This window comes from Xyrauchen texanus, chromosome 5, assembly GCF_025860055.1.
Source record: "Xyrauchen texanus isolate HMW12.3.18 chromosome 5, RBS_HiC_50CHRs, whole genome shotgun sequence".
Taxonomy (NCBI): domain Eukaryota; kingdom Metazoa; phylum Chordata; class Actinopteri; order Cypriniformes; family Catostomidae; genus Xyrauchen; species Xyrauchen texanus.
This window is the reverse complement of record NC_068280.1, coordinates 10,412,492-10,426,593: the sequence shown is the minus strand read 5'-3', so window position 1 is coordinate 10,426,593 and position 14,102 is coordinate 10,412,492. Positions and strand designations below refer to the sequence as shown.

Below are 14,102 nucleotides of genomic sequence, written 5' to 3'. Positions count from 1 at the left end.
CATGTTCTTAAACAGCTACCAGCTTAAGCTTGATTTTACAGGAGAAAAACAGTGAAGAAGAGAAGGAAAGCTAACAGTGAGGGATGAAGTATGAAAGCTAAGCGGTGAACTAAAAAAAAACGCTCAATAGGTCATATCAATCAGTCTCTCACACGGAGAACATATGTTTTTCTCTGCTTGTTTATCTGAAATCAAATTCTCTCTTTCTCTCTTCCAAAGACTGCGTCTGTCTTTCCAAGCTATTTCACATTTCTTGTACAACATATTGCAAGAGAAATGACTGAAACAACATTTACATTTGTTATCGTAGAGAGTCGAGTGATATCTAATTGGAGCAGCACTTCTTTTTCACATCCTTTTCTATTAACACTCTGACTGAATCTGAATTAGCTCTTAATGTTCAAAAACCCTCAGGCCAACGGCATTTGAAAGGACTGACCCCTTTGAGATCAAAGCATCCATTTCACATAATAGAAAGACAGACTATTGGCCCCAAACCTTTATTTATTTAATTTTTTTCCAACCTGGCTATGAAAATTCTGCTTCAGGTTATTTTGATTTTGACATTGAGAGATCTTGGTGTCTTTATCATATCAAAGCATGTGTGTGTGTGTGTGTGTGTGTGTGTGTGTGTGTGTGTGTGTGTGTGTGTGTGTGAGCGTGTATTTATCACTTTGTGGGGAGCACTTTGATAGTAAAACCCGAATGAGGTCCCCATGAGGAAAACAGCTTATAAATCATACTAAATTATGTTTTTTTGAAAATGTAAAAATGCAGAAAGTTTTCTGTGAGGGTTAGGTTTAGGGGTAGGGTTAGGTTTAGGGGATAGAATATAAAGTTTGTACAGTATAAAAACCATTATGTCTATGGAAAGTCCCCATAAAACATGGAAACACTACGTGTGTGTGTGTGTGTGTGTGTGTGTGTGTGTGTGTGTGTGTGTGTGTGTGTGTGTGTGAGCGCGTGTATTTATCACTTTGTGGGGACCAAATGTCCCCATAAGGATAGTAAAACCCGAAATTTTTGACCTTGTGGGGACATTTTGTCGGTCCCCATGAGGAAAACAGCTTATAAATCATACTAAATTATGTTTTTTGAAAATGTAAAAATGCAGAAAGTTTTCTGTGAGGGTTAGGTTTAGGGGTAGGGTTAGGTTTAGGGGATAGAATATAAAGTTTGTACAGTATAAAAACCATTATGTCTATGGAAAGTCCCCATAAAACATGGAAACACAACATGTGTGTGTGTGTGTGTGTGTAAATGCATATGAGAAAAGAGATTCCTGGACCAACAGCAGAGAAACAGCTCTGTAAAGCAGAGACTAAAGGAATGACAAAATTATTAGTTCCCTCAAAAATGAAAATTTTATAATCATTTACTCACCCTCTTGTCATTTCAACCCTATATTATTTTCTTTCCCATGTGAAACTCAAAACAAGCTGCTCTTTTCCACACAAAGAAAGGTGGCACCAAGGCAAAAAAGTACTATAAAAGTAGTCTACATGACCTGAACCAAAAGAGGGTGAGTAAATAATTAAAGAATTTACATTTTAGCAAAAACTATAATTTCAGGAGTCATATTTTCCAGTTTATCTCACAGAAAAAGAGTAAGGAAGCTGTCCATTGTAGAACAATCTACTATATAAAGAGGTCAGCCTCTGCATAGAAATTCAGCCTTCAGTTAATGTGTCCAAAAGAGACTGAATTCTTATTTTCAGCTCAAAACTGTCCAGTCCCATTTTAAAGAGAACATTTTAAGGGAAAAAAATATGCTCTCCATTGAGATCCAAACTCCATTCAAGCGATTAATTCCCTAAGAAAGGCATTAAGACATTTTAAGAACAATGGCTTTAGGAGACATAATTGCTCAGTGACATTATAAACAACATAAAATGGGGAACTTCGTTGTTCTTCAGGCAACAACAGACTCTGCACATTCAAGAGAAAAAAGTATTAGCTGCCCAGGATAACAGTTATGGGCCATCTTTTTTTTCCCTATTTCCCTACTAATATTTCAGAAAGGCAATTTGAAAATGATCAGTGATTGGCTAATAATCTTATCCACCAGGCCAATTAAAAAAGTGATTACCTTCCCTGTATGTCAGCTCCAAATCTACATTTTTTTATTCTGATTAACACATTTGAAACAGAAAAACATAACATACATTATATTCATAGAATCAACTATAACCCCCACTATTCTCTTTCCCCCTCCCAATCCCACCCTTACCCTCAACAACTATCTCTGTAGTCCCAACTTGAGTTACAGACAAAAACAAATATATATAAATATATATATATATATATATATATATAAAATAGTCACACACATTTAAAATTGCACTTTTCTCTCCACTGCCACTCTTGAAAGGAGGGCGCTCCAGCCGACTTCCATCCCCAAAGAATGATCTGTCTGCCTACCTTAACAGTGGCTAGGACCCAATACATCACACATATTAATCTGAAACCTCAACCAAAATTATTGCATGTTAACACACCACCAAAAAACATGGGTTGTTTCCCCATCTTCTGATTGGCATCACCAGCAGGTGGGTGTGCTCTTTGTGTCTTTAAGACCAAGCATATACAATCTAGAAGGGGGTCCAATAGAATCTATGTAAAATCTTAAATTGAATAAGGCACACCCTTGCATCTCTAGATGTAGACTTGATGGGTTTTTTTTTTTTATTCCTAGCCCACACAAAAGATGCAAACCTCTAATACCATGTTTGTATCTTTCTACCATAATCTTTTGAGAGAAGTTGAAGCGCCGCCCCCAAGACTCTGAATTAGCAGGGAGTAATACACTGATGCATCATTACCTTTTCCAAAAGCAGAAATCACCACTCGTAGAGTATCTGTTGCTCTTTTAATGTTTAACATTCCAAATGAAAGAATTTGTTATGCTATCAAAATGCTTGAAATAAGAGAGGGGGACATCTATAGGGAGAGAGTGTAGCAGGAAGTTGAATTTTGGAATACAATTAATTTTAATAACATTAACATTCCCATTCAAAGATAAATGTAAATAGGCCCACCTGCTCACATAGCTCAAAAACCTTTTTATTAAAGGGTCAAAATTAACTCTAACTAAATCACACAAATTTGTGGGGAAAAAATATACCCAGATAAAGCCTTTTCAATTCTGAGTAAGTAGGCTATGGTGTAAAATAAGTGTTCATTTAATTTAAGCTATGATGTGTACATCTCCGTTGTCATCATTAAATGTACAGTATGTGTACATTGGCATTATTTTTCCCATCAGCCAACATGTTCTCTAGAGTATAGACTAGATATCATCATCAGTACTGACTACTGAAAAACCCATATTGGACAACTACTCAAGTTAAGCCAAACCAAACAAACAAAATTGAACACAAAGATGAAATTATCAAAAAACGAAAGGAAATTCAATAGTGTTCACCTCAAAAGCAATGTAAAAAATTTATTTTAAATGCTTCTTGTTCTTCATAACCAGCAGCAGTGTAATTCTAAAAGCACTCTACCTGTGTGACCAGCGGCTCCAGCAGCCTTTCCACAGTCAGTGTCCGAATCTCCAGACTCTTGGGGTCCCATTTTAGCAAGATTGGGGATGTAGCACTCGTCATATTTACTGTGGCAAAAAAGGATGAAAGAGAAGGTCATAATCAGAGACAGGTATAATTAATGATTAAAGTGAAAGATGCAGACTTCACAGTGTTTACTCAGACTCTGTTATAGTCTATAAAACTCTAAAAACTGAGACTATTAAATAATGAGATGAGGAGATTAGACATTGGAGTGCCACAGGTATCAGTTTTAGGGCCTCTACTTTTCTCCTTATATATGCTTCCCCTGGGAGATATTATCTGGAATCATGGAAAAAGTTTCTACTGTTATGACAATGACACTCAACTTGACATTTCTTTGAAACCCAATACAATTCACTAAATTAGCAGAGTGTATCAATGATTGGATGGCCAGGAATTTCCTTCTACTCAATTCTGACAAAACAGAGGTACTAATTAATGGACCAAAATCTAAAAATAAGCAGCTAAAATATAATTTGACTCTCGATGGATGTACTGTTACAAATCAAATTTCCAATGTTTTAGAACAGCATTCTTCCACCTCAGAAATATTGCTATGTTGCGACACATGCTCTCTGTTGCTGATGCTGAAAACTAATTCATGTCCTCAAGACTAGATTATTGCAATGCATTACTGAGAAGATGTCCTGCAAGTTCAATAAATAAACTTCAGTTGGTTCAAAATGCAGCAGCCAGAGTGCTGACTAGAATTATTATATTATTATATGATCATATTAGCCCAATTTTATCATCGTCACATTGGCTACACGTAACATTTTGTTTCAATTAAAAAATGTTTGTTAACTACATACAAAGCTTTGAATGATCTAGCTCCACAGTACTTAAGTGAACTTCTACCATGCTATTTTCCATCAAGTTCATTACGATCGTAAAAATCTGTCCTGTAAATTGTTCCTAGAAAATCAAAATCCACAAAAGGTGGTATATCCTTTTCCTATTTGGCTGCTAAACTCATATCCTGAGGTTACCAGAGTCGGCCAGATCCTGCTCAGTTCCTGCTTGGTGTCAGACACCACTGCTACGTGTATCTGAGTGATGAAGACTAAATACAGCTGGTGCCAGGCAGACATCACTTCAGTTTATTATGATGAACTTCAGGGGATGAACTGATGCCAACTGCAACAATAAGACATGGAATACTTCATTCCACGCCACTGCCTGAACCTTGGATTTAGGATAGACCTCACCGAAATGACCTGCCGGTTGAACTGTAATGCACCTCACTGATCTCTGCCTGCATCACCTTGGTCTAATGATGGAATATACCCTTATAATGGAATACGTAGACTATCAATTAATTTCCAACAAAATTGTCATGTTGCGTTAAATGAGATTAATTCGACAACAAACATTTTTGTAGACACTTTTTTATGGTCGACGTTGTCGATAACATCGAATAATCATTCCAGCCCTTATTTGCAATGAATTTTATTTCAGATTTAATGAGGAAAGAAACAAACACACTCAGACACTATAGATTTCTGGTAATATAATAACCATGAGGTAATAAAACATTTCACAAATCTTAACTGTGAACTTTTTGTATTTGTAATTATTTATTTAACCAAGGACAATACACATTAAGAAACATAATATCAATGTAAAATGTGCCAGATTTAGCCAATTTTCATCTGTATTTTAGGTTCAATACAAGTACCACAAACAATAATTTTGACTTGCCTTTTCTTTACAAAAATAAAATCGAGGTTACAGTGAGGCACTTGTAATGGAAGTGAATGATGCCAATTTTGGAGAGTTTAAAGGCAGAAATGTGAAGCTTACAATTTAATAAAAGCACTTAAATTTAGGGATGTAACAATCGACTTTTGATATATTGCTAACCAAAAAAATGACAAACCATATGGTGGCAAAAATGTATATTTCAAAATTTGCAACAATGTAATCATAAATTAAATAACCATAGTCTCTATATTACTTGATTTTACCCCTAATGCACTTTTTTCTACACTGTTTACAGGGTTCACACAAGGTCCTTAAAGTGCTTGAATTTAGCTTTTAGAAATGTAAGTACTGGAATAACTGGAAAATCACCTTGTTTTGAAGAAAAGTGCTTGAGATTAAAACAGATAATTTCCTCCATGTAATGTGTGTCCATCAAAGATGAGGCATACTCCACTTCCATTTAATAATGTGTCTTAATATCCTTTCTGTGTTCTCACACAGTATGGATGTTCTAAAGAAACTGAAAGAATCTGATGAATGTTCGCTGGACCGGAACACTGTGAGCCGCTACTTGAACTATTAAAGTGACAGTACCTTTTTAGCGCTTCTTATAAAAATGACTCAATGGTTTTACTTGTAAATTGTACATATTATTTCAAACAGTGATAGCTCATATCATTATTATATATACAATTCCATGATATAATATTAATGAATATAGTGTAGAATTTTTATATTTTGCAAAGTTACATTTTTATTATAATAATGATGACAAACAAAATATTTAAAAGTAAATATACATTTTCACATACTTTTTTACATGACAGGTTCTATCCAGTTCAATTGTTGTTCTGCACCTGATCAGCCTGAATATAGCCCACTATTTTTGAAAGTTTCTTTGTTTGTGATATTTTCTACTAGAGAAAGGTAGGCTATACTGTATGCCAACTCTTATTATTCAAACTTTGTGCATTTATATAATTTTGTTGAGAAACTATAATTTCACATTTTGCTCAAACATTGATTTTTTCAGAAATATATATATTTGTTTAATATTTTGTAATTTAAGCGTTATTATATAGAATGAAGATTATATAGAATTGTGAAGCTCATATCGAACCAAATCGTGAGATAACCATAGTGTCCCATTCCTACTTACATTAATTCTTCTGTTAAAACGTATGTATTATTTGAGCAGTAAAGTTGTTTATATCACTTTTTTACAGACGTTTTAGGGTTTACAGCGTTACGTCATCATGGCAACAAAGTTGTAAAATCATATATAACTTTATACAAAAAAGATTGGTGAGCTATTTTATCACCCTAAAATCATGTTGACAGACATTTCGTTTGCATCGTCTGGCTACACATTTAACGTTTAACCTCCTGAGATCCAAGCATGACTGCTGTGTGCATACTCTGTTTCCCTTTTGGATTTGTAACAAGTAAGCTATAGACACTAAGCTATAGGAATAATATTTTCATCAAATTGTTTATTTTGTTTGGTTATTCATGTTTTTGAGATGTTACAGACATTACAGCTGATTTTCTGTACAGCTGAATAAATAATTATTATTCAAAGTAATGTCCAGCATCATTAAATCACTGCCAACCATGTTTAAATAAAATTAATTGATGTACTGATTATCACTGTCTGCCAACCATGTTGAGTGGTTCAAACACCACCTACAGCCTGGAACTGAACTTTTGGTCGGATTTTAGGATTGAATGCACTTAGCCTCATAAGAAGCCATAGGATGCTCCCATGCTCCCTTGCTCACTGTTTAGTGAATGACTTAACCTCCAGTGAGCTGTCTGTCTGCACTAGTATCAGAACAGTTCAAAATACACTTTATTTTTATGCACAGTAAATATATAGGAATGCATTAATGTTAATGTATAGAATTATATTGCACAGAGATAACAAAATTAAACATAACAAAATGTATATTAAAATGAAGCTAAATGACCCACTGAAGTGTTAAAGTTTAAAGCTATTCAAAATAACTAACATGTTTTTTTCTACTTTTGAGGAAATGTGGTGCCAGTGTCCACATATGTAGACATCATGTTTATCAGCTTGCTGACCTGTGAAAAATGAACAGATTTTTTAAAGCAGCATATCAAATGAAACTAGAGATGTTACTCTTTACAACCAAACAGGGTTCAACGAAAACAACTTAAAGATAATTCTTACCAGAGGCACTTTTGTTTGCACTGCATCTGTAGGAGTGCTTGAACGAACTCAACGCATCCTGTTATGTCACGTGAATCGTGTGGCAGAACTTAACCCTTTAAATGATAGTATAGAGTCTTGTGAACAAAATTCAGTCACTTACTATTCATTAAATGATGTGTTGTGTATAGCGAAGCCAAAATACAATGTACAGGCATGTGGACACGGGGGTCGCACAAGGATAAAGATTGGCCCCATTCACTTCTATTGTAAGTGCCTCACTGTAACCCAGTTGTATGCTTATTTTAAAGAAAAGAAGGGACAAGTCGAAATACATTTTTGTGGTTATCAACATTATGCCACAAATGCTGAACTTAATTTGGATTTAAACCAAAATACTTCTTTGGTATCAAATTTACATTGTTTAATTGTGTTGGCTTTATTTGTAAACATTAATTTTCCTGGCTTATTTCAGGCCACAGAGTATCATAAAAAAATAGAAATTGAAATTGTGGGTTTCCTCACTTTCATTCCTACTTTATTTTTTTAAAGAATGTACTGGTCACTCATTACCATGCAAATACAATGAATAAGTAAAAGAGCATTTAAGCTTCAAGATGAGGCAAAAGCATCATAAAAGTGGTCCATACAACTTGTCAAAGTTTATCTTCTCGTGTTCCAAAGAATAAAGAAAGTCATATGGGTTAGGAACAACATAAGGGTGAGTAAATGGTAACAGAATTTTCAATATGGGTGAACAATTCTGTTAAGGCCAGACTTAAATGATCAGGGACCTCGAGAAAAATACTCCAGATGATAAAACATTGGCATCCTTTGGAAGGCTATGAAGACTGAAATGAGGAGATGAGGCATTACATTGAAGGCTAATGTATTTAGAAAGTGATGTGAGATCTATGGGTCTAAGGGATTGTTGTGCAACTCAGACTGTAATCTCAAATTGAATGAGGTAAGAAACAAACACACTCTAGAGGGCTAATAATATAAAACCATAAGGTAAGACAAATTTCATGAATCATTACTATAAACTAAACATGTTTGTGTGCAGCTCCAATACAGATTTTAATTGCCCCATCCTTCAATAACCACCTCTTTGCAAAGTCTACATCACATTGTGACAGTTTCACAAAACAATTTTAAGAAATATGTTGGAAAGACTGTTAAGGTAAGACTGAAATGATCAGAAATCTTGTTGAAAATAAACTTCAGCAAGGAAAGGCAGAGCAGTAGGTGCTACACCCAACTAGGAACAGTACAAGCATGGTCCAAAATTAACACAAACTGGCAAAATGAGTAACAAAAAAAAAGCCTCAGGAGGTTTCTGAGTTCAGACTTCAGAATGCATTGTTTTGGCAGCTCTATTTCAATAAACGATTGTGGCAGGGCGGAGGGCGGGGCCGGGTTGTGATTATACACACCTGGTCCTTTATCCCTCTCGGCCTGATGCCCTCCACCCTGCCACACGGAGGTACGGGACAGGCACATGCCCTTTAAAATTAGCTCTTTTCTTTTTGTCATTGCAAGGCTTTAGCAAACAATGTCCATTAGTGCAATTAGAGACAATTTTAAAATTGGTAAAAGCGCCATTTTTGCACGCACTTTCTGCACTGGATTAGCACCCAATTTACTAAATAAATTACACAGATCAGACAACAGCACAAATGTGCCAACAAAATCACTGCAAAACTCTATTTTCACAAGCAAAAGAATGCCGCAGACCACCGTATTTGACACCCTGCTGTACAGCCACCTGAATCATCTCTTAAACGTGAACTTGACTACACCGCAAATGGGACCTGTATGACAGGTTATAATGCTCTTTTCCATCATTTGATCATTATTAGATTAATTACTGCTAATATGATCATTTGAAAATGTTCACAAACATCTCTTTTAACTAAAATGCATTTTACAGCCCACTTTCTCTCGCGGTAATAGCGCAATCTAAATTGCGCCTGGCACTTTTTATAAATGAAGCGCACTCTACAATAAGATTTATTTACATCGAAATGAGGCACTAACATAGAGGGGTTAGGCGGAGGCAGATGGGCCAGCTTTTCTTTTGCCTAGGGCCTCCAGAGTGCCTAGAAAACTCTGGATAGGCCTAATTGCAATAAAACATTTAACTATGCCCACTTGGCCTTTTAAAATAAGTGGTACCTTCCCTTTCTGTCAGTTCCAAAATCTTCCAACAGCCTTGTCTATGGATATTGTCAATATAGGTTTATTACTATCATTACATTTGATTATGTTATATATAGGGATCCTCATAACATAGGCTTTTTTTTTATCATATTGCCATTCACTAGAGCACTGGCCTATATTCCCTCCTGCATCTTTAGATCATGCATTCAGATACTGATTATACTCTTTGAACACTGGTAATGTAAGCAGGTGCTTACTGATTAAGGTAGACATCTGAGGTACAAGTTTATTCCTGCACAGCAGCAGGGGGAAAACTTTACCTGACTGATGAGGAAAACTTTCAAGCAGCACAAGAATGTGGAGGGAAGAGTGATAGAGTGCGTGTGATTTGCCTGAGACCAAATAAGGACTTTTCAAACTGTTTTATTTTTTCCTCCTATAATGTCTATCTGTTTCTTACAGAACTTTTAGAGAGGGGTTTCAGGGAATTATAACTTTTGAATTAAAGTTTATTTCCATTCCCCTTGTGTCTCTAACAGAACTTTTCATGAATACAGATAAATGTAATTTGTTCAACCAATTTTTATGTCATTGATTCCACAGTAGAAAGATAGCAATGCACTAAAATAGCACCAATTTAAGTAAAATTTAAAGTTTCCCAAAGTCTAAGTGGGAGTTTGACTAATTGAAAGAACTAGTTTCCCCCCCAAATTAAGTGCAATGGGCATTAAATATCTTATCCTCCATGATATTATTCTTCCAGTAGACTATGGCTTTGCTACAGCAATCCTAAAGCTGCATTCATGATTCGCATCAGAACGTCACTGCTCTGAATGCACCATCAAAAGCATTTGCAGACAAAAACATCTCATTCTGCATTTCGGTGATAGTTAAGATTTGGTGTGATCCAAACATAGGTTGGATGTTTCTTAGATAGGCTGAAAAATACTTTGTTTCTGCCACAAGTCCCATCTGGGATTGTTTTGAACATCAAATAGCGCTAAGAGCTCCTTTCTTCATCATTTTATCACTGACAGGGAAAATTTGTCAGAGATTATTTTATATACTGAGATAACAACCTCCACGGCTCTATCATAGGAGAGAGCGTAACTGTCAACTAGCGTGTTACAACAGTACTGTCCATGGAATGTGTACAGGACTGCCGCATTATGCTGTTTTATGCTAAGCTTCTAGTCTCAACTTGGTAGAAGGGCTATGGTGCTGTTGTGTGTGTGTTTGTGTGTGGACACATTAATGACACCACTGTTTATGCTGTATTAACGGTAAATGCGTTAATTGCGTTTAAAAAAATGAAACGCAATTAACGCAACAAAAGTGTTCAACTTTAATCACATACATTAATGCATTAATTCTGACAGCTCTAATTATATTATATTACATTATATCAGAGAATGCAATGGTAAAATAAATCTGGCCTAAATTCTGCACTTTTACGTGTTATTTTAAGGCTCTCGAATTAAACCCACAACTCCTTAATTCGCATGAAGGAAGACCTTTGAGATTCTGTGTTTCTTCATTCTATCATCTCTGCAAATATACAGTAAACGGGCATCTCCTCCTCTCTCACTGTGTGCCATTAACACTGTGTGTTTGAACCCCAAGGACCAAAAACACTTGACATTACACGAAACCCAGTGAGACTGTCAAAGTTCAACTGAATTAGACACACAAACATGCTGTAAATAGCATTTATACATTTGCTTAAAATTATCTAATTTGAACAGTAGAATGAGTTTGGAATTTGAAGTGCACAATAACCGCAGTAATCTCAAATAGCCACAATATACTCAATATACACAATATCAGGCAATATTTAATCATCTCGACAGGCCTACCTGTATTGAATATGTCTTTGCTATTTGCTATTTTATAAACTGGTGGGGATCAACTCAGAAAGACATACAATTACACACAATGGCATAATCTTACATTATTTGTATAGTATTGAAAATTATAGTGAAAACATGAAGGAAACATTGATGTGCCAAACCCCTTATTTTTTCAAGGGGATTCATATAGATTGCGATCAACGATGCACTAGAAAGGTGTGTCAAAAAGTACTTTTACAATAAATAAAGAAAACAACAGTGATTGCCATTTCCTTGATACACATTTAGAATGATCTGGTGTGAAAAGAATCACCATGAGATCAAACCATAAGCTGCTGCACACCACAAAAGTACATGTTTTTGGGCATCTCCACTATTTTGTGCTCTAGCTATGTTTTATATTTCCATTTTTTTGTGTTGTAGCTGTCAGAAGTCTGGATGTCTGAATCATCCAGAGAGATGCTTGACAGTCTCAAGTGCAGTGTCAAACACTATCTGAAGCACAAACAGTCCACACAGTCCAGTCCACAGTCTTCAAACAATAGTTGTAACAGGTGTTAAGTAGACTTTAACACACATTTACATCTTCACTTTTAAAAAATGAAGGTTCTTTAATGGTTATTTATAGAACTTTATGTTTAGCAAAGAACTTCAAGAATCATCTTTTACTGTACAGTGCAGTTAAAAGTTTTGAAACACCTACTCATTTATATAATTACTTGTTTATTAACACATAAGGAGAATAACAGTAAAAATATCAAAACTTTCTCTAATCTTTTTCAAGAAAGCATAAAGTGCAATTTTACAGTGAGCCGATCTTTATACCATCCTTACACAGTCCCCTCCAGTACACAAAGCAGGAAGGAAGCTGCGCAAGATCTATTTCAGTTCCATTATCACCGAATAATGCTTCAATTATCCTGCGGAAATGGAAAGAGGAATAATTACGCTATTTGTGCCTGGTTGTCAGGGTGATAATAACCCCAGTCAAAACGAGGAGCCAGAGAGACACATATTTTGTAATGGCAGTAAATGCAACACACTCACACATGTATTCGAACACACTGGAGTCAGGAGAGGTTGGTGGGCTCATTAGTTTTGATGTCTCAAACCATGATGCATTAACACACTGGTGTTAACTAATAAAGACTTCCACAAAGATAAGCAAAGTCTGTACTGTTGATGTGACATGATGACTATATTTAGGTGATGTTGTTATTAGTAGAAGGACCGGCAGAGCATAATAGTTCAGATTTGGAAAGTGAGGTGCTGCAATGGATAACTGTGTATTCGCTATTCAGGATGTTATGTGTATTGTTGTAGAGGTTAAAGCAGGGGTGCCCACACTTTTTTGTGTGATGATCTACTTTTAAATGACCATCTCAATAAGATCTACCAACTAAAAAAACACAGTTTCATTTAAAATAAGAAAATGCTTGTTGGGACAACTGCATGTATCCATCCCTACATGGAATTCATCTTCTAATTAATAAAAAAACATATAATAATGTTCAATGTTGATATCATTCAGTTTTAAAACTAAACCCAAAACACCTACAGCACAATAGATTACAATAGCCAGGGCATTTACCTTATTCTGATGACTTGCACTGAATGGAATCAGACAGTTTTGCCAAATCCAGGCAGTAGCATCGCAATTTCGCGCTCTGTTCTCAGAAGTCCTTGGAAGGCGCGTATGCACAAACCTAGTTGTCATGGCAACTGAATAAACAAAACCTCGCCTGGTCAATATTTACTCGTCAAGTGCAAGTCAGACAGAAACTAAAAGAAGCAAAGACATTATATTTATTTGTATTAAAATTTAACGAAAGTACATTTTAATTTTGTGCGATCTACCAGCATTGCCTTTGCGATCGACTGGTAGATCGCGATCGACATATTGGGCACCAATGGGTTAAAGTATGACACACATAACTTGAATATCAGACAGAATAAGTCTGTCCTGCAATTCCTGCAAACTAACATTTGAGGTGGCAATATATATACAGTGAGGAAAATAAGTATTTGAACACCCTGCTATTTTGCAAGTTCTCCCACTTAGAAATCATGGAGGGGTCTGAAATTGTCATCGTAGGTGCATGTCCACTGTGAGAGACATAATCTAAAAAAAAAAAATCCAGAAATCACAATGTATGATTTTTTAACTATTTATTTGTATGATACAGCTGCAAATAAGTATTTGAACACCTGAGAAAATCAATGTTAATATTTGGTACAGTAGCCTTTGTTTGCGATTAAACGTTTCCTGTAGTTTTTCACCAGGATTGCACACACTGCAGGAGGGATTTTGGCCCACTCCTCCACACAGATCTTCTCTAGATCAGTCAGGTTTCTGGGCTGTCGCTGAGAAACACGGAGTTTGAGCTCCCTCCAAAGATTCTCTATTGGGTTTAGGTCTGGAGACTGGCTAGGCCACGCCAGAACCTTGATATGCTTCTTACAAAGCCACTCCTTGGTTATCCTGGCTGTGTGCTTCGGGTCATTGTCTTGTTGGAAGACCCAGCCTCGACCCATCTTCAATGCTCTAACTGAGGGAAGGAGGTTGTTCCCCAAAATCTCGCAATACATGGCCCCGGTCATCCTCTCCTTAATACAGTGCAGTTGCCCTGTCCCATGTGC

The 14,102-nt window shown here is 35.9% G+C and overlaps 1 protein-coding gene across 3 annotated transcripts in view; it reads right to left on the bottom strand.

Moving 5' to 3' along the window:
* The window catches only part of LOC127643737 (catenin alpha-2-like), a 661,581-nt gene that overhangs the window by 602,663 nt on the left and 44,816 nt on the right, over window positions 1-14,102 (bottom strand). For all 3 annotated transcript variants that reach the window (XM_052126592.1, XM_052126591.1, XM_052126590.1), the window contains one exon: window positions 3,507-3,613. In XM_052126592.1, the coding sequence (XP_051982552.1) occupies window positions 3,507-3,608 (102 nt within the window). In that variant the 5' untranslated portion in view covers window positions 3,609-3,613. The remainder of the gene's footprint in view (window positions 1-3,506; window positions 3,614-14,102) is intronic.